This window comes from Acinonyx jubatus, chromosome A3 (assembly GCF_027475565.1).
Source record: "Acinonyx jubatus isolate Ajub_Pintada_27869175 chromosome A3, VMU_Ajub_asm_v1.0, whole genome shotgun sequence".
In the NCBI taxonomy this organism is placed as follows: Eukaryota; Metazoa; Chordata; class Mammalia; order Carnivora; family Felidae; genus Acinonyx; species Acinonyx jubatus.
This window is the reverse complement of record NC_069388.1, coordinates 5,940,631-5,959,825: the sequence shown is the minus strand read 5'-3', so window position 1 is coordinate 5,959,825 and position 19,195 is coordinate 5,940,631. Positions and strand designations below refer to the sequence as shown.

Genomic DNA, 19,195 nt, shown 5'->3' with positions numbered 1-19,195 from the left:
CCGGCTAAATCTTAGATTTAGGCAAGTCTATATAAACAGTGGGCCTCTGCAAGTCTCAGAATGAAACCAGACTGGAATGACGGGGGGCGGGGGGGGTGTCTCCCCATCCTCCCCCGGCCACAGCTTCTGTTTACGAAACCAGAGTAAACCAAGAGATGGGGATAAATTGTTTAGGAAAATATATCTGTAACATCCTAACCATTTTCGTTCATTCGTTTTATTGTGACATTTATTACAGGAACTTCTGTGTTAACTCTCCTTGCGCACAGACACAACGCGCCCATGCCTCGCCGCGCCCCCTTCCTCCCGCTGCTGGGGGGCCCGGCTGAAGGGCGCTCCTAATTACCCCTGGGAACGAGTCAGTGCACGGCAGAGACTTCACAGCCAATGATCGCGGCCGGGCCATTTTTCTTTATATATATATTGTCTTCCTTCAGGCTTTGCCTGCAGCAGCTTGTAGGATGTTGTCCATAGGAGGCCGGTGAAAACCTGATCAAAAGGCATTCACCTCTCAAATTCCTTGATGCTCCCACACCGTTAAGGTTGGGGACGGGGGCGGGACAGGCCTCTCGAGGGGCAGCGGGTCTGCTGGTGCCTTGCCAAGGCAGGGGGTGGCGGGAGACCGAGGATCCTGAAAGAACGTGGCCCCCGAGGATCTGAGCTCCGGGGAGGGACTAGTGGCAGCCACAGGCCCGGACGACCATGTTTCTGTATTTCTTCAGGATGACGTTGGAGCTGTCGTCGAAGTAGAGCACAGAGATGGCGTTGAGCTGCGTGGGGGCACAGCACGGCTTGGGCACCGTCTCCGGGTTGATGAAGTGGACCTGGAACGAGCAAGCGGCGGCAGCGGTGAGACGCGTCGCATCACTCCCCCCCCCCCCGGCCCCCTCGTTTCTAGAAGGATCACGCGTGGCTTGGGTGAAACGACTGTGCGGGGCTCGCCCTCGGCGCTTCCTGGGTGGACACGGGACTAGCTCGGTTCTGAGAGGGCCCGTTTCCCACGGCAGGGAACCAGAGTACCGACGTCTACACAGCACATGGCTGGGAAGTGAGTGGCCGGGCAGGTCTCCACCGCGGGGCTGCCTGTACAGTGCGGAGGGCTTCGCGGGGTCTCTGGGGGGCCAGGGGCACTCGACCCCCAGCTGCGACGGCCAAAAATGTCTCCAGAACCTGTCAAATGTCCCCGGGGGGGGGGGGGGCAAAATTGCCCCAAGTGGAGACAGAATGGGCCCGCAGGCCGAATCCTGCCCACCAGCTGTTCCTGCGAATAAAGTTTTATTGGCACCTAGGGCTGCACCTGGCACACTTGAGTCTAGGACTCGCGAGGTTAAAAAGATCTACCACCTGACCCTGTCCAGAAAAAGGTGGCTGACCCCCGGGCTCACCTGTCCTGTCCAAGAAAAAAAGAAAGCAAGGCACACATGTAATTTCCCATGTTCTAGCAGCCGCATGTGAAAAGATGGAAAAGAAACATGTACAATTAATTTAAATGATATATTTAATTTAACCCAGGGTTTCAAAAATATGATCGTTGCAATACATACTTACCGTAAAGAAACATTAATGACGTATTTTGCTTTTTTGGGGTACCAAGTTTTCAAAAACTAGTGTGCATTTTATTTTTTGGGGTTTTTTTTTTTTAATGTTTTTATTTATTTTTGAAGGAGAGAGACAGAGAGACAGAGCATGCGCGGGGGAGGAGCAGAGAGAGAGGGAGACACAGAATCCGAAGCAGGCTCCGGGCTCTGAGCTGTCTGCCCAGAGCTGGACACGGGGCTCGAACCCACAAACCGTGAGATCACGAGCTGAGTTGAAGTCAGATACTTAACTAACTTAGCCACCCAGGTGTCCGTCACCTTCTTTTAAAAATTTTTTAAAAATATTTATTTATTTTTGGGAGAGACAGAGAGAGACAGAGCATGAGCAGGGGAGGAGCAGAGAGAGGGGGAGACACGGAATCTGAACCAGGCTCCAGGTTCTGAGCTGTTAGCACAGAGCCCGATGTGGGGCTTGAACTCACAGACCGCGAGATCATGACCTGAGCTGAAGTTGGACACTCAACCAACTGAGCCACCCAGATGCCCCTATGTTTATTTATTCTTGAGACAGAGACAGAGCATGAACAGGGGAAGGGCAGAGAGAGAGGGAGACACAGAATCCAAAGCAGGCTCCAGGCTCCGAGCTGTCAGCACAGGATGCGGGGCTCGAACCCCCAAACCATGAGATCACGAGCTGAGTTGAAGTCGGACGCTTAACCGACTTAGCCACCCAGGTGCCCCTAAGTTTTTTTTTTGTTTGTTTTGAGACAGAGAGAGAGAGAGAGAGAGAGAGAGAAAATGCAAGTGGAGGAGGGGTGGGGAGAGAGAATCCCAGGCAGGCTCCACACTCCACAAGGAACCTGACATGGGCTTGACCCCAGAAACCGTTAGATCATGATCTGAGCTGAAACTAAGAGTTGGATGCTTACACTGACTGAGCCAGCCAGGCGCACCCCTAGTGCGTATCGTATTGTACTGTACTGTTGATTTTTGAGGGGGGGAGGGGCAGAGAGAGGGGGACAGAGGATCCCAAACGAGCTCCACGCTGACAGCAGAGAGCCCAGCGTGGGGCTCAAACTCACCAGAGATCATGGCCTGATCCGAAGTCGGATACTTAGCCGACTGGGCCACCCAGGCGCCCGTAGGGTGCAGGTTAGACTCCCGACGCCTCTTGATTCAGACTGGCCCTATTTCAAGTGCTCAAGAGCCACGTGTAATATGTGGTTACCGCGTTGGAGGGTGCAGATCTAAACGATACGAGACCGTCCCGCCTCGTTAGTAGTGACAGTTAAGAGGACAAAATGGGGCGAACGCTTGGTTGGACATCATCAAGAAAGAAGGTCGGGAAGGGAGGACTGAAGACAGAGGCCGGCTGGCTGCTCAGGTTTACTGCCCTTCATGCTCGTGGGATTCTCTGCACCCTACGGAGACCAGGGCTGGTGGCAAACAACGCCCCGGGCCTGAAGGGGCCACACAAGCGCCCCCGGATGAGCGAGGCAGGCAGGGAGTCAGACGAGAGGGAAGAGTGAGGGCTGGGGCACACCGCAGGGCGGACGCGGCCAGCTGACCGCGGCCAACCAAAGCCAGCGAGTTGAATATGCCGAGTGCCCGGGACAGGCCAGGAGTCTGGTTCTTGCTTTGTTTTTATGTCAAACTTCAGGTTTCCAAGCACATGCCAAGGGAAAGCACCCTGTAGAGGCCTCCAGCCTGTGACCTCTGACATGAGCCAGCACACTTGGTAACTTTTTATGACGGACCATTTCAAACTTACAAATCTAACCGCCCCCCCCACCTCCACCCTTGAATCATTTGAAAGCAAATCCCAGACATCAGCTCATTTCCTCTGTATTTCACTAGGACTCTCCGCAGGCAAGGCTTCTCCCCCCACCCCCTTTTATTTTTTTAATGTTGTTGTTTTTTTTTTGAGACAGAGACAGAGCATGAGCAGGGGAGGGGCAGGGAGAGAGGGAGACACAGAATCCGAAGCAGGCTCCAGGCTCCGAGCTGTCAGCACCGAGCCCGACGCGGGGCTCGAACTCACAAACCATGAGATCGTGACCCGATCCCAAGTTGGACGCCCAACCGACTGAGCCCCCCAGGCGCCCCTCCCACCCCCTTTTAAACATGACCACAGAAGCATCTTTTCGGAATAATCAAAGGGCTCGCTCTGATCCCAGAGTTTCCTCGTGACGAGCGGACGGGGCAGGTGGTCACAGGACGGCTAGGCTCCTGTTGTGTGGGCCATGAAGCAGGGGTCGGAGGGTAGAGTTAGACCCATGGCAGCCCGGGAGACCCCCGGGGCACCTCCCAGGGGCTTCAGGACAGGACCTTAGGGGGCACGTGGGCGCCAAGGAACAGGGTGGGGGCACTATTCATTTCCAGCCCGAGGACTTTCAATCCTGAACAGGGCTCCGGAGTTTACTGCTGGGGGAGGAAGGACCTTGCAAAAGCATTGCTAAAAAGAAGAGGCCTTCTTTCAAAGGGCAGACCGCGGCCCAAGCGAAAGGACCAAAGGAGCTTTTTCTCCAGGAGGTAACACGTGGGTAGGAACATGGGAAGAGAGAGACGGTTTATTCCGAAACAAAAGAAGCCAAAACGTCCATCACAAACAGAACTGCAGGACAGAGGGGATGGCCCTGAGGAGGGAGCTCTCTGTCACCAGGAGCATTCAAGCCAGGGACGATGACCGGTTGACAGGAAAGGCCCCAATAACGTTCATGTCAGAGAGCTAGATAATCAAGACCCCTGAGCCTCAGATTCTACACCGAAGAACCAAGTTCCTAATTTTTATCACTACTGCGGTTTTCAGGAGAGTAATAAAAATCACATGCACCAGGGGTCCCAGTGCTAGGCACCCTGGTAAGAGCTTAGCTTATTATCACACTGAATCTTCCAGTGACCCCAGGGAAGTTCCACCTGAAAGGCCCCCCGCCACCCCATCTCTCTGTCCTATCGTCCTGTCTGCCACCTTCCTGTCCCTTACTCCTCTCAGGCTTCCTCATTTGTCTACTTGACCGTTTCTCTCCCTGGAAACCGAGGCCCAGAAGGCAAGGACCCCATCTGTGCTGTTCCCTGCGGTGGCCGCTGTTCCCAGTCCGGATCTACATGCAGGAGATGCTCAGGAGATGCCCTAGGATGGCTGAAACCCCAGAGTTCAAGGGTAGGAGGCAAAGACGTGAACTCGGAGAGGGGACAGGCTCTCGAGCCAGCATGAGCCAAAGGAAGCATGGATTTGGGGGGTCGGGGAAGGACCTATGGACATGGGGTAGACGTGCGGACAGCCGAGAACAGTCCCCCACACAGAGGCAGGACCAGGGCCGACTTCCCCATTAGGCACAGTGACCGCTGTCCGAGATGCCTTTAGGAGCCCAGGAAACTGTTCTCGCTTCTTTCAAAACTGGGAGAAATACATGAACTTTAGGGTCAGAGGTTGTTGTACACATTGTTATGCCGATGCCGTTGTAGAAGAGGATTCTTAATCTTTTTTTTTTTTTTTTTTTTTTTTATGGAGGAAGGGGCCCAGGCAGGATGGGGTGGGGGCCCCAGCCTGGGGGAGCCCGAGGCAGGGTCCGGCCGCCCCGATGGCGGGCGGGCCGCACTCACCAGCGTCTGCACGATGGCGTGGTTGGTGGCGTTCATGTAGGAGTTCAGAGGGAAGGCACACTCCCCCTCGCAGTAGTAAGCAGCATAGCCTTCGGGAGCGATGATCCAGTCCTGCGGGCGAGAGAGGGCGAATCAGGGCGAGTGAGAGCCCCGTACGGCTCACTAACCTCCACGTCCAAACCGCCTCCTGCGGGCCACACTCCGCGCTCCCGGGCACAAAGACCCGGCCCCGGTCCGTCCTGCACAGCGGGGGTCCTGCTGGAGCAGGAGAAACAGATGATGCGCTTTCACGGTCCCCACTGAACGCAGAATGGAGGAAAGACCACCGGGGGCTGGGCTGAGTCCGGAACGGACGCTCGCACGGCTTTGTGGGAAGGTGCCACAGAGAAGCACGACCGAGGGGACGTCCACGTTAGCACTGCCAGGTGGTTGGCGGTCTGCGTTCGGCGAAATCTCCGTCTGCCAGTTCGCCCACGTGGGGAACAGATAGAGGACCGTGTAGACGAGCCAGCCCAGCCGCCCGGTGCACGCGAGCGGCTTGATGAAGGATGCGCAGCCGTGCCTGCCTTTACGGTCAGGTGAGCACAGCACTACCGTCCCAGCAATACCCACACCCCTCACTGACTCAAGTCCATGGATTCTTCCAGCAGCGGAGTCTGGGGCTCGGTTCCAGCCCGGCCGGGTGCCCCGTGGAGCACGGGAGCCGTGAGTACGAGGGCCAGAACCAGGGGAGGGCTCCACGCTGGCCATGGGCCAGTGCCTTGAAGGTGCGCTTGGGAGCGATCCCCAGGGAAGGGTCTGGCCTCGCCCACCGAACCACAAGTTCACTGAGGAGAGAACGAAATCGGTGGCCTTGGTGATCTCAACGCCCCATCGGGGAGCCGAGCTCCACGAGGGCGGGCACACTGTTCATGCTCACGGCTGTGTCTCTGGTGCCCGGAAGAGGGCCCAGGATGTCGGAGATACTCACAAGCAATCACGAGAGCGTATGACCCTCATGCCCGTCCTGGGATACACCCCCTGCCCTTCACCCCACTCCATCCAAATGGTTCCAGAGGGAGCAGTCATGGTCCCAGGACGTGATCTCATCCCCCAAACAGCCAACCGGTTCAGGATCAAGCACCTGACCCGAGCTGGCTCCATCAACTCCCTGCCCTGCACAACTGAATCACGGAAGGGGGAGGGAGGGACAGACAGGGCAGGAGGTGGGGGCCGGCCCTCCAAGCAGCTGCGTTCTGGCACACAGGCTCCCCTGCGTCTGAGAGCAGCCAGCCAGCCGCAGGATGGAAATGGGAGTCCACGTGGAGAACGAGGCTCAGGGTCCGGAGCGTTTGGGCTGCTGGTTCTAGCTTGCGTCCTGATTCCATTCCTGCTCTTGGATCTCACGAGGCGTCCCTGCATCCTTAACCTGGATTGTCTACCCTAGCGAGGGCCCTTGAGGCTGGAGTCTCAAGTCGAGTAGGTGAGAAACCTGACCCACCGTACGTGTGGGACACAGCCCTCACCGCCCTGGCGGGGGAGCCTGGGGGAGCCCAGCCCAGAGCCCCCACCATCGGGCAGACCCAGCCGACCGCCCTTACCTGCCAGCCCAGGTCTCGGAAGCTGACGTACAGCTCGTGCTTCTTACAGGCCTGCCTCTGGTCACTGCTGCTGTTTTCTGCATTGATGGGAAGCAGAGGGGCAGGGCAGGGGGGTGGGGAGGGAAGGAAACACGCGCGCGTTAGAGTTCCCTCGGTCGCAGGCAATGGCGTGAGCACAGTCAGACTCAGAAAGCTGGAAGGCGACCTTTCGGACGCAGAAGCTGTTCGAGTACCCGCAGCCTTAAAACTCACTTCTGTCCCCGACGAACGGCCCACGCAAGACGTGCCCGCATTCCCGCTCTTCCCGCGCCACCTTAGCCCCTGCCACGCTCTGGACCCTTCTGCAGACCCTGGGAGTCTTTGTCCACGCGTGTTGTTCAGACGCAGACATGGGCCCAGATTCCCTGCGGGAATCAAACTACGGCCACAGGCCGCCGTGCTGGCCCCAGGAGCCCGCTCAAGGGGTCTGCTTCCGTGAGGCCTGCCCACTGGCGAGGCTCACCCTTCAAGAAAGGGCACGAGGGGGCGCAGACGGGGCCTGGGACAAGGCCCCCACCACCAGGAAGAAAGGAGAGGGCAGGAAGTCAGATCCCACTGACCTCCCAGAAAAACACTCTCCTGAGGCTGCTTTGAGGAGTCAAAACTATGCGCTGGGGTTTTCCGGAAGTATGTAAGGGTTGTTGGCATTTGGGTTAGGGCCTGCGCACTCGTGAACATGCAGAAACCCTCAGCTTTCTCTCTCTCTCAATCGTGCGCACACTCTCTCATTCTCTCTCTCTCTCACATACACACACACTCACTCTGTTGCTACTGCAACATCATCTTCTATCCTGCAGCCACAGGGATCGTTTCCCTTAACCATGCCTTGTCTCTCTCCCACCTAAAACTGTCTAGCATGCTTCGAGCAACATCTCTCACCTCCTGCCCTTGGCCTGTCAGGTCCTATGGAACCCGGATTCCTAAACCATCAAGCACTAAGCTCTAATCACACCGGCCTTCTTTCTGTGCTGTGTATCTAATGCCAAGCCTGTCTCTGCCTCAGGGCCTTTGCACTTGCTGCTCTCTGCACCTGAAATGTTTCTTGTGACCTTTGTATGTCTGGATCTACTTGATATTCAAGCCTGTCTGAATGTCGCCCCTTCAAAAAGGTCTTGCAAGGTCACCATTGGATTCCCAGAGCCCAGTGTCCACTGATATTTGTGTAATTAACGCACAACTAAAGGAGAGGTTAGTGCCCAGCTTCTGTCCATTGCTGTGATGCCTCCAGGCCTAAGTGTCCCAGAAGGTAATGAAACCAGTGGATGAGAGACAAAAGGAGGAACCGGGACTGCCTGCTCACCTGGCCCGTACCTGGGAGGCTTCCAGATGTAACCCGTTCCCGCTGCCTGGTCAGGCCTCTCAGAAGGCCAGGGGAGTGGCCCTCCTGGTGGCCTCAGGTGCTCCCGGCACCCCCCGCCCCGGTTGAGAACCCAGGACTGAGCTCACCAGCTCATTTCCCACCCTTGGAATGAGGACTGGTTCAGGTAAGAGCAAACGGCCCGATCCAAGCTGAGCACGTGGATGGAAGCATGCTGGGGGCTTCTGGAAAAAGTCTCCTGATTCCTAAGAAAGACGCATGGGATACGGTGCTCAGCTCTTCCCGCCTATCACCCGGGAGCAGAAGAGGAATGAAGCCTGATGGCTCCACGCGGCCACAGCCTTGAGAAGAAGCCAACTCGGAACACAGAAGGGCAAGGTCGAAAAAGCCGGGCTTCCACTGTCGTTGACTTTGTGGACCAACCAACCCTCGCACCCACCCGGCCCTGGCACCGCGAGCCGATGGCTTCCCTGGCGGCTGACGCCACTTGATCTGTGCTTCTGAGACTTGCGGCCAAACCACCCAGCGGGTCCTACCTAGGAAGGTGCGTCCCGGTGTGGGGCTGGTGGTCAGCTGGAGCCCAGGTAAAGACCCCGGAGGTGTAGACCCCAAAGCGCACCGGCTCCCAAGTGGAGTCTGACCAGTGGGTGTGGACCAGGGAAGGGGGTGGTGCCCCTCCAGCTGTGGAGTCACATCCCGGTTCTCCCAGACCTTGGGCTCCTCGTTCGCCAAGGATCCAGTGCCTACTGGGGCGTCCTCGAACGTTCACATCAGTCTCGCACAACACTCGGCTCATAGCGACAAGCTGCTGATCCTTATCCTTCCGGCCCACCTGCGACGGAGGGGCCTGCTCCTGAAGCCAAGACTTCGCTGCTGACTTGAATTTAAATGATCATAAAAAACACTACACACGAACTTCATTCACACAGACACCCTTCAGCCATTTAAAGCGAATGCCTTGTTTCCTCCAAATCCCACGACACGCCCATTTGGCAAGAAGCGAAACGTCCACCAGTTTTCCGCCTTCCTCTGATTCACGAGAATTCTCCCCGTGTGGCTTCTAGGTTCATGGGAAATAGTCGGATAAAAAGGGTATCACTGAATTCCCTTGCCTGGACCTCAACTTCCCCATCTGGGAAGTGGGTGGGGTGGTTCTCTAGGAAGTCACATGTGGCAGCCACAGCAAATCGGGAAACCCCTTCGGACACCTGGGAGACATTACACTGTCCCAGACACCCCAAACATACGGCCACCTGGGCCACCCCGAGGCGGAGAACAAATCTGAAGCGAAATGGAGGGGGGCGGGAGTGAGGATGGGAAGGACAAAAGAGAAGGAAGAATGGGGTCGGGCTGGCAGAGCAATACTGGACGAGAGGAGGAGGAGGGAGGGCAGGGGGAGGGTGGCAGAGGGCACAGCAATCAGAAAACGGTCTCAGACGGGCTTTCCGGAAACGCTTAGGTGACGAGCCCGTGTTCACGGCTGGGTGGGTTAATCGCACGCAACTTCCACCTTCGTCGGCCTCTGTGAATATTCCCAATTTTATATATATCTTTATAGTCCAGGAAAGCAATTTTTATTTTCTATTTCTTTTTTAAGTTTATTCATTTATTTTGAGAGAGAGCGAGCGAGTGTGCACGCAAGCATGGGGGAGGGGCGGAGAGAGAGGGAGAGAGAGAATCCCACGCGGGCTCTGCCCTGGCCGTGCAGAGCCTGACTCGGGGCTCGAACTCACACACCGCTGAGATCGTGACCTGAGCCAAAACCAAGAGTCGGCGGCTCAACCAACCGAGCCACCCAGGCGCCCAGGAAGGCAGTTTTTATAGATTTACAAACCGGTGAGAAAAACCGCATTGGACTGAGCACGACAGACACTCGGAACTACAGAAATGACACAGTGTCACTGCCTGGTGCCTCATTCATTCATTCATTCATTCACTCACTGATGCCATCTGTTCCTGGGGGTCTGTCTACTAGTTTGCGGCCACTGTTCTAGGCATTAGAGTTACAGGTGCCAACAAAACAAAGCCCTGCCCCGGGCGCCTACGCCTTCCAGTGACAGACAGATGGTCAATCAGTGGGTCAGCTTCAGTTGTGTCCTGTCGAGGAGAGCAGTAAGGCCGGAGAGGGGGTGTGTTGCCAGGGGGCCCTGCGATGGAGGGTCCTCACAGAAGGCCCTTGGGAGGAAGTGACATTTGCACGAGAACCGAAAGGGAGTGAGAGTCTGCCAGAGAGGCATCCCAAGGAGAACGCTCCAGCCCGAGGACGCAGAAGGAAAGGCAGGAGCGTGCCGTCCGTGACCGCGAAGGTCAGCGAGAACCCTGACAGCCCCAGCAGCTGACAGACGGACAGAGGGCCAGGCACCAGAACCTTCCAGGAGCGAGGAGGGGTGAGCGGGGCTCAGCAGCAGGCAGTGTGGATGGGGGAGAAGACAGGCCTTGCTGACCGAGCTCCGAGGGGTGGCTGGGAGGACAGAGGAGCAGCGGGGGGTCGGGCTCCCCTTCCCCACCTCTGGGCCTGGCAGCCGGAGGGCTGAGAGAGGGAACCGGCTACGGGGGTCCTCTGGAGGGCCAAGTGGCACTCAACACGTGACGGTCGAGGTCAAGGGAGCCATCAGAGAAGAACCCCAGAAACCGACCGGACCATTCACAATGCTGTCCGGAATGCAGAGCGGAAATGCAAAGATGGCCTCCATTGCTGTGGCCATGCCGGTGGCCACAGGCAGCAATTTCAATGCACAGGCCTCCCTCCCCGCCTTCCCTGTAGGGAGCCAGAAGGTAGAGGGGAGGGAAGAGGAGCCTCCCCTCAGCCCAGTGACGCGTGGAGCAGCCTGAACAAGACAGGACTGAGCGCGTTAGCTTGGGACAGGGGCGCGGCTACGAAGCTTTATGTCGAGCGCCCACGCTGCTGGCTGCTCCATGTCCTGGGTAACGACGGATCCGAAGCTACGCGAGGCTCAGTGAGGAGAAGGTGCCAGCATCGATTAGTAATGTCTGCCATGAGCAGAGGAAGGGTGAGGGTCGGCCCGAGTGCCACTTTCCCCAATCCTGTCTTAAAGCGAAGCAATGATATCTGACTTGATGTTGAAACCCAAGGCCCAACAGACCAAGGCTGCGAGCAGCGTGTGAGGCCAGCTGTAGGTGTAAGTGCTGGTGGTGGGGCACCAGCCCTGCCACCAGAGACCCAGACGCCTGCACTGTAACTCCGGGCCTCCTTGGATCGCTGGGCTGCTCTGGGAGAAAGCGGTCAGAAGTCCTGGTTCAAGATGACCGCGTGTTAGCAGAAAGGCCAGGACAGGGAAGAAGAGATGACTCCCAGCTCCCCTGTCCCTCTGGTCTGCCCTATCCCCCCGAACCCCACACGGCTTCATCCGCCTCCACCGGCCCCTGCCTGAGCGGCTGACAAGTTACACCCCCCCACCCCACCCAGGTCATCTGGTGGAGCTGCCTAATTACCAGGGGGGTGGGGAGAAGACAGTCGAAGGGAGGCCAGGGACCCAGGCTCTCCATCCCCAACCACACCGTCTACGAGCAGTAGAAGGCTCTGGGGTGTATGTAGGGGAGAAGGGGGGGATGAGCCTGCAGGAGAGAAAGCTCCGTGGTGGACAGCAGGCTGGAGCATGTGGCCCCCCAGCACACGATGGGCTGCGTATGAGAGAGAATTCAGCTTGTAGGGCCCTAGAGCAGGATTCCCAGCCCAGCACGTGGGGCCAAGCACTTCAAAAGGTGTGAATGAATGTACTCACACATTCAGCCATTCTGGTTTACCAAGTCTGTTGGGGTGGGGCGGGGCGGGGGGGGGCCTTGCTATGGCTTTTAAATTAAATGTCCAGGAAGGGTTTAGATGAACTTCAAAAAGGGCCAGGAAGTAGAAAGCCCCGGGAAGGAGGCAGACCGCAAGCAAGCAAGAAGAGGTGCCACGTGAGGTAGTGAGAGCCCCGTCCTGGGGGTTATGTAAATGGAGACCCGATGAGTGTTTGGGGAGGATGCAGTGGGGGAAACCGGGTGTCGAATTCTAAGACTTTGAGGCCTGGTCCCTCTTCCTTCCCTCCTGAGGCACACCTGCGTGTCGGCTGGCAAGGAATCTGCCCGTGCTTCCTGCCTGGCTGATATGGAAAGACATCTAACAGGGGTCCCTACTCTGACACCCCACCCTGCTCCTCGCCATTCCCAGAACATCCAGAATGATTCTCATCACCCCTGCCCCCCGCCCCCGCCCCCCATCGTAGCTTAAAACTCTGCCAAGACTTCCAAATTTGCTTTGGATGAAGTTCAAAGTCAAGACGGGGCTCCCAAGAGCCTGATATGGCTCACCTTGCCAGCCCCGCCGTCCCCTGGTCCCAGCCACCATGGCCTCTCTCTCCCCTCGAAGGCGCCCTGTCGCCTCCCGCCAGAAGTCTCTGTGCCCGCTCCCTGGGTCACCCTGGTCCAGCCGACCCAGCCAGGCCTCGAGGGCACCTGCTGGTCCCAGAGCTCTTGGGGGACGGTCTTCCCTGAAGTCCCCTCCCCCAATGCATCCGTCCCTAGTCACCACCCCCTGCCTCTCAGGCCTGTTAGTAAGTGTGCCTGGGAGTGGCAGCCACCTCCAGCCTGGCCCAAACCCCGAGGACGGACGGTGGCTGGGCTTTCCCCACTGAACCCCCGTCCCCAGGGCCGGCGTAGAGGAGGCTTCCAATGCGAAGGAAGGGATCCAGTTGTTGGATGTTTATTTATTTTTGAGCGAGGCAGAATGTGAGTAGGGGAGGGGCGGAGAGAGAGGGAGACAGAATCCGAAGCAGGTTCCAGGCCCCGAGCTGTCAGCACAGAGTCGGACGCGGGGCTCGAACTCACGGTCTATGAGATCGTGACCTGAGCGGACGTTTAACCGCTTAACCGACTGAGCCACCCAGGCGCCCCGGTTGCTGGATTTTAATTAGGGGGCATGACAGACCCTTTTGAGAAGCCTGAAAACGGACGGATCCAACTGCCAGAAAAGACTGCCTGCAAATCCCCTGCACATCGTCTCCAGGGCCACTGGAGTCCATCCAGGGGCCCCTGGGGGGTCAGGAAACCCGACGCTGAAAGCTTTACCAAGCACAGCAACCATCCCTTTCTTCTTCGAGAAGGAAAACGAACAGACACTTAAAAACTGGTCACATGAGGCCAAAGAAGCTAATGACAATACGGGGTCAGTCTGGGGGTCGGGGCCGCTCTGCCGGCTTACCACCCTATTTCTGAACACCCCCGTGATCCCCCCCGCATGCTTCTCGGGCCAGCTCCGGGCCCAGCGGCGGGCAGAGCCGATGAGCTCAGCTCAGAGCTCCCCACGCGGCGGGCAGGCTGGTCCCTGCTGCAGACCCTGTCTGCCCTGCCCCGCAGCCCACCCAGAGCTCCGTGATGGCCTCGGGGGGACGTGTTCCGGCACATCCGTCTGCTGAGTCAACCGCTCTGCAAACACGGTGGCTGGGCCTCCTGTGGCTGCTTCAACAAATCAGCACAAACACAGCGGCTGAAACACCACTTTATAGGCTTCTAGCTCTGTAGCTCGGAAAGTGCATCACAGGCCGAATTCAGGGCCTCGGCGGGGCCTCGTTCCTCCTGGAGGCTCAGGGGGACATCTGTTTCCTGGTCTCTTCCAGCTTCGAAAAGCCCGCCTTCGCCACGTGTGCCCCACCCCGCCTCCAGCTTCAAAGCCAGCGACATCGCACCTCGCCGCCCCTCTGACTCGGGGAGAGATTTCCCCCCTTCAAGGACCCACGTGATGACAGCACGGCGCTGGGCCCACCTGGACCATCCAGGCTTCTCTATCCTAAGGTCAGCTGATTAGCAACCTGGATTCTATCGGCAGCCTTGGTCCCGTTGGCCACGTAAGGAAACAGTCACCAGTTCTGGTGATTAAGGACACGGGCATCGGAGGCCTGGCGGAGGCGGGGGGGGGGGGGGGGGTGGGCATTATTCTGCAAACAGTTTCCTGAGGAGCCAAGGGATACCCCTTGGAGAGCAGCACACCCAGCCAAGGCGAGGGGGACGGGGCACAAGCTGGGCTCCTCGGAGGCAGTGGGTCATTTCTGCAGCCCACTGGGGACGTGGTCTGCGGGCCAACTTAATTTATTTGCAATTTTCTTTTTGCTCTGGGGGAAAAATCAAGAAGCATCTTTCCCTAACAGAGGGAGTGTCTGCTACACAGAACGTGGCACGGACCAGGGTGTGGGCACGCAGGCCACAGGCGTCCACCGTGCTGAAGAGGCCGGTCCAGGCCAGCCCGGCCCCAAAACTCATCCCAGCGACCGCAGGCCACCAGATGCCATCAACATCCTGCTGCTTGATCAGCCGGTAGGGAAAGGGACCATGTCTCGGCCAAGCCCCGATGCCGGCACAAAGGCAGGCCCAGGCAGGGCTCAGCAGGCACCTGGTGAATTGTCAGAAAACACTGAACAGGACTGTGGAGGAACCCAAGCTCATCCAGTGCAGGCAGACGCCTCCCGGCAAAATCAACAGGCTCAAATCCCAGGGCTGACACTTACTTGCACTGTGCACTTCCGGACCAGTGACTTAACCCCTCTGAGCCCCACTGTCGCGCCCTCTTCAACATGGGAGGCCGTCCGCCTCAGAGCCTCAAGAAGCACAGAGTACATAAATGTAGCACCTCCTGGAAGTTTCTGTTGCGGAATTCACTACCTTCAGGATTGCTATTCATCTCTGAGTTGCTTGCTGTGAAGATGTTCCCTTTATTTTCAGTTTGTGTTTACTTGTCACAATGCAACATTTCAATGCACCTAAAAGTACCCCCCAAAATACACTGAAAGAGTTAATGCTCTTTTTTTTTTTTTACTTCTGACATTTCAAACAAACGTTCAAAGTATCCCAAATAACATTCAAAAAAACCCCACCACCGCCCATGTGGAACAAGCAGTAAAGCGAGCCATGAATTTCAAATATTTTTCACCTAAGAAATACAATTAAAGACACAGCAAACTCTCCCCGTTTGTCCTCCTTTCCTCTCCCAAGGAGTGGCCTTCCTGGGGATGTTGGGGCGGCGTCTCCTGCTCTGCATGTTTTCAGAGTTTGCTTTCATTTATTTGTGGCCACGAGTCTCCCTACTTGGAAACTGACATGACTGGCATCTTGTTATACTAACATATACTAACGGTAACACACTAGTATACATTGTATACTAACGTAATGCACAAATGTGCCGCCATGTGCCTTTCTACACGAACTTATTACTTTATCCAGTTAAAGCAGTGGGATCTGCGCAGCACAGGATTTTACGGGGTCTGCTTCCCGCTGCATTGGCTCGAGGGTCACTTGCTGAGTACAGGATGAATTCTGGGGTCTTGCGGGGGCCTGTGGGATCCTCAGGGGCTGTGCATGAACCCTCCCGGCCCGGCATACCTGCGACGTTGGTCACCCGCAGGGCTTCCTGGTTCTTGGGCGTCTTGGAGCGGTTCTGGCTGCGTTGCTTGCCCCCTGTGGAGCGGGTGCTGCGAAGGTGGACCTCCGTGGCCTTGAAGAAGGCCACCATGAAGGGCTGCTTGTTCTGGGGCCCGTGCCTCCCGATCAGGCCCGCCAACTTGGGGTTGATGCTCTGCCCTAGACCGGAAGCAGCCAAATGCACAGAAGATCAATTATGGGAGAAACGGTGAGCTGGTGAGCAGGTAGGGGCCGCCCGGACACGATTTCTTTCCCGCCTCACGGTTCATTCATGCATCCGTTATCTGTCCACCCGGCGGGTATTTATTCGGCATTTACTCTGTGCCATGCTGTTCAGGAGCTTGGAACACAGCAGGGAACCGCACAGAGAAAACCTCCTGCCCTCTGGCCGTGCGGGCAGGTGGGGCAGGCAGGCTGAGGTTTGCAGGTCTCAGGCTAGCGGAAGTCGCATTTACATTTCATTGGCCCGAGCTGGTCATGCGATCCACCTATCTCAAGAGGTGGGAGAAGCCTGCTTGCCCGAGGACGGCGGGGACAGCTGCACACAGCCCTGGTGACTGCCACCCGAGGCACGGAGGGGCCGTCTGGGCGGAGGACTGCGTGACAGGGAGGGGGGAGCCATGTGGATGTGTGGGGACAGGCGTTCCAGGCAGAGGGCACTACCGAGGCGAATGCTTGGGAGGAGGGAGCGAGGTGGGTTCTCTCAACGAGCAGTGAGGACGCTGGCTGCCTGGCTGGAGCACAGCCTGGGGGGAAGCAGGGAAGAAAAGGGGTCAGGGGATGAATGGTGGGGGACTCTCAGGAGCACAGGTAAGGTCGGGTCCTGTGGGCAACAGCAAACACTTTACCTTTACTCTGTTTACCGAGTCGAACAGCGTCCCCTCCCCACCAGCCCCCACCAAATTCAAGTCCGTGCAGAACCTCAGGATGTGACCTCACTGAAAACAGCACCTTTGCGGACACAATCAGTTAAGATAAGGTCACATGGGCTCGGAGGGTGTCCTCAGAGAAAGGCCACGTGAAGACACAGAGAGACACGGACCCACATGCACCCACGTGCATACACCCGGAGGGGAGGAGGCCAGAGAACACGGAAGAACAGCAGGGGCCCCCAGAAGCTGGGACAGGCAAACAAGGGCTCATTCCTCGAGGCCTCAGAAGGGGTGCGGCCCTGGGGCCTGCGGTCTCCAGGCTTTAGCAAGGTGCGGCCCGCTGTTTTGCGGCCCCCAGTTTGGGGCCTCCCGGTAGCCCCAGGAGACCGAGGCGATTGCGTGAAGTGGCAACCCCGAGACGGCCACCTGCTGTGTGTGACAGAGCCGCCCAGGTGTCCTGGGGGGGGGGGCCGGTGGAGGCTACCGGGGCCGTGGCAGGGAGAGGGGACGGGGGGCTCCTCAACGGTCCATTTCTCAACTCCGTCTTTTAAATTCATTTTTCGTGTTTCGTTTTGAAATAATTATACAGATTCACAGGAGAAGTCGCAGAAGAAAACGCACAGGGACGTGCCCCCCGCGCTCCTTCCCCAGTTTCGCCCAGCGGTCGTGTCACGGGAGTCCCTCCGAAGCTGGGAACCAGCAGACCCTGGAGGGACTGTGAAAAGACACAAGTTGACAGAACTTGCTGAGGGACTGGACAGAGAGGGTGTGAAGAGGTGGGGACTCATCCCTGACCTTCCTGCTCTGAGCCTGGGCACCTGGAGGAAGGGAGGGGCCATTTATGGAGGTGGGGAAACTGAGGCGGGCGTGGAGGTGGGGTGGAGAGAATCAGCCGGGGAGGGGAGGGGAGGGGAGGGTGGAGGGCGAAAGCAGGTGGTTTCGCGGCCGCGGTCTGCATGTCCACCTGACGCGGGAGGGAAGCTGGCACGTGGGAAGCACAGCATCCCAGCCTGGGTGCGGCTCCCGGTCCGGGGGGAGAGACGGACCTGGGGCCAAACGTGCTCTGGCCCGGTGCCAGACGTCCCGGGTTCAAGTCCCGCCTCTGCCACTCAACACCCAGACGCTTCTCAGAGCAGAGCTTTGCGTTCCCCAAGTGCTGGAGAAATGCTGGCTCAGGGCAGAGGTCGGGGGGCCGTCTGGGTGGCAGAGAGGAGCTCACCTGGGGAGGGCGTGTAGCTGGACAAGCATTAGGAGGGCTGAGCCCAGGCATCCTGTCTCCACCACCGAGACGACAGGGGTGCCCAGTCAGAAGGACCTAGAAGAAGCGTGGGCAGGAGGAAGGAGGACACCCAGAGGATATGGGGTCCTGGAGGCAGAGAGGAGAAGGCGGGCAGAATAATCTCGGTGTCCTGTGCTCTGCTGATGGGTGTGCAGTAGGATGGGAGCCGGGATCAGTCTGCCTTTCGGCTGCGGCAACAAGCAGGCCATTGGCCGGTAGGGATTGATGTCCTGCCTCCTGGTGGTTAAGTATCCCAAAGAAGAATAAAGCAAGAGACAGGGGGCAAAGAAAACCTATCTCACTCGCGAGAGAAGAGCTCCGAGAGGCTGAGTAACCTGCCCAAGGCCACCCAGCTGGGGAGGGGCCGAGCCGAATCTGAACCCAGGCTGCGTACCCACGACAGGAATGCGTCACCCCGAGTTAGGCGAGAGGAGCCAGAGGCGAGCGGGAGCGGAGCTTCTGGAGGCCGCGGGCCTGTCCACATCTGGAATTAACTTCACCTGGAGCCCCCCAGACGGGCCCAAGTCAGGAAACCCAGCCTCCCAGGGACCAGACCAGCACCAGGGGGTTCGCTTTGGTTTTTTAACAGCCAGTGTTTAAAAGAGCAGACTTCCCCTGTCCACCACTATTTTAGCTTAACCCCTTTAAACGTTCGGCTTTCCTGCATTCTTCAGCAGGGTTTCCTCGAGTTCATGCATTTATAATTCGAATGATTCTATAAAAGAAACCATTAAAGCTGAGCCCCCTAGGAATTGCATCTTGCCCCCACCCCCACCTGGAAGGCTTTCAGGGCAAAATAAAAATGCCTCGCCTGAAAAGCTGATGCCGATCTAGATACAGTAAACGCGAGCGCCGTGAGCAGTGTGTGCAGGGAGGGGGTCGAGCTCGCCCTCACAGCTGTCGGCGCACAGCCTCGGCTGTGAAACGGGCAGACAGAGGGGAAGGAAGCGGGTCTTCGGGGGGGTTTAAACCCGCAGCTGCCACTGACCACGCCGTGTGGGCTGAGGGAGGTCAAGTTGCATGCTGGGGCCTCTAATTCCTCATCTGTAAGATGGGGATGATGCCATGGCTCCTGTCCCTGGTACCCAGCCCAATTTTCATTTCTGCAGCTGTGCCTTAGGGGTGGGCCTACGAGACAACAACTAGTCCCCCAGCTGCAGCGACTGGCTCAGGGGCGGGCACATGACCCAACTCAGCCAACGAATGGAGGGGAGGCACCCTGGAAGTTTCCTTTCCAGAAAGTCCCTGGACAAGACTGAGGCAGGAGGAGTGGATGGAGCCCTAGAAATGGCCACCCGTTAGAGACCACAAGTGGGTGACATTTTCGAGTGGGACCGACCTGGTGGAAAGAAGAGCAGAGACACGGACATGGAACCTCTGGTGATTATCCCTGAGCCACTGGATCAAACCGGTCCTGAAGCTTGCGTCTCGCCCCAACCACCGAGATGAATAAACCCCCCGTGACTGTTTAGTCTGAGCTGCCTGCCCGTGTGTCCACAGTCACACGTGTGCACAGGTCCTCGTAACTGGGATTGTACTGTTACTGCCGTTTCCTA

General features: G+C 57.6%; 1 protein-coding gene across 2 annotated transcripts in view; it reads right to left on the bottom strand.

The window, feature by feature from the left end:
* Positions 1 to 201: 201 nt before the first annotated feature.
* Positions 202 to 19,195, bottom strand: part of BMP7 (bone morphogenetic protein 7) — a 90,523-nt gene continuing 71,529 nt past the window's right edge. Inside the window, exons 4-7 of one of the 2 annotated variants that reach the window (XM_027046860.2) lie at positions 15,450 to 15,647; positions 6,722 to 6,798; positions 5,142 to 5,252; positions 202 to 824 (exon numbers count right to left, since the gene is read on the bottom strand). In XM_027046860.2, the coding sequence (XP_026902661.1) occupies positions 675 to 824; positions 5,142 to 5,252; positions 6,722 to 6,798; positions 15,450 to 15,647 (536 nt within the window). In that variant the 3' untranslated portion in view covers positions 202 to 674. The remainder of the gene's footprint in view (positions 825 to 5,141; positions 5,253 to 6,721; positions 6,799 to 15,449; positions 15,648 to 19,195) is intronic. The other variant, XM_053199788.1, reaches the window with a different exon arrangement.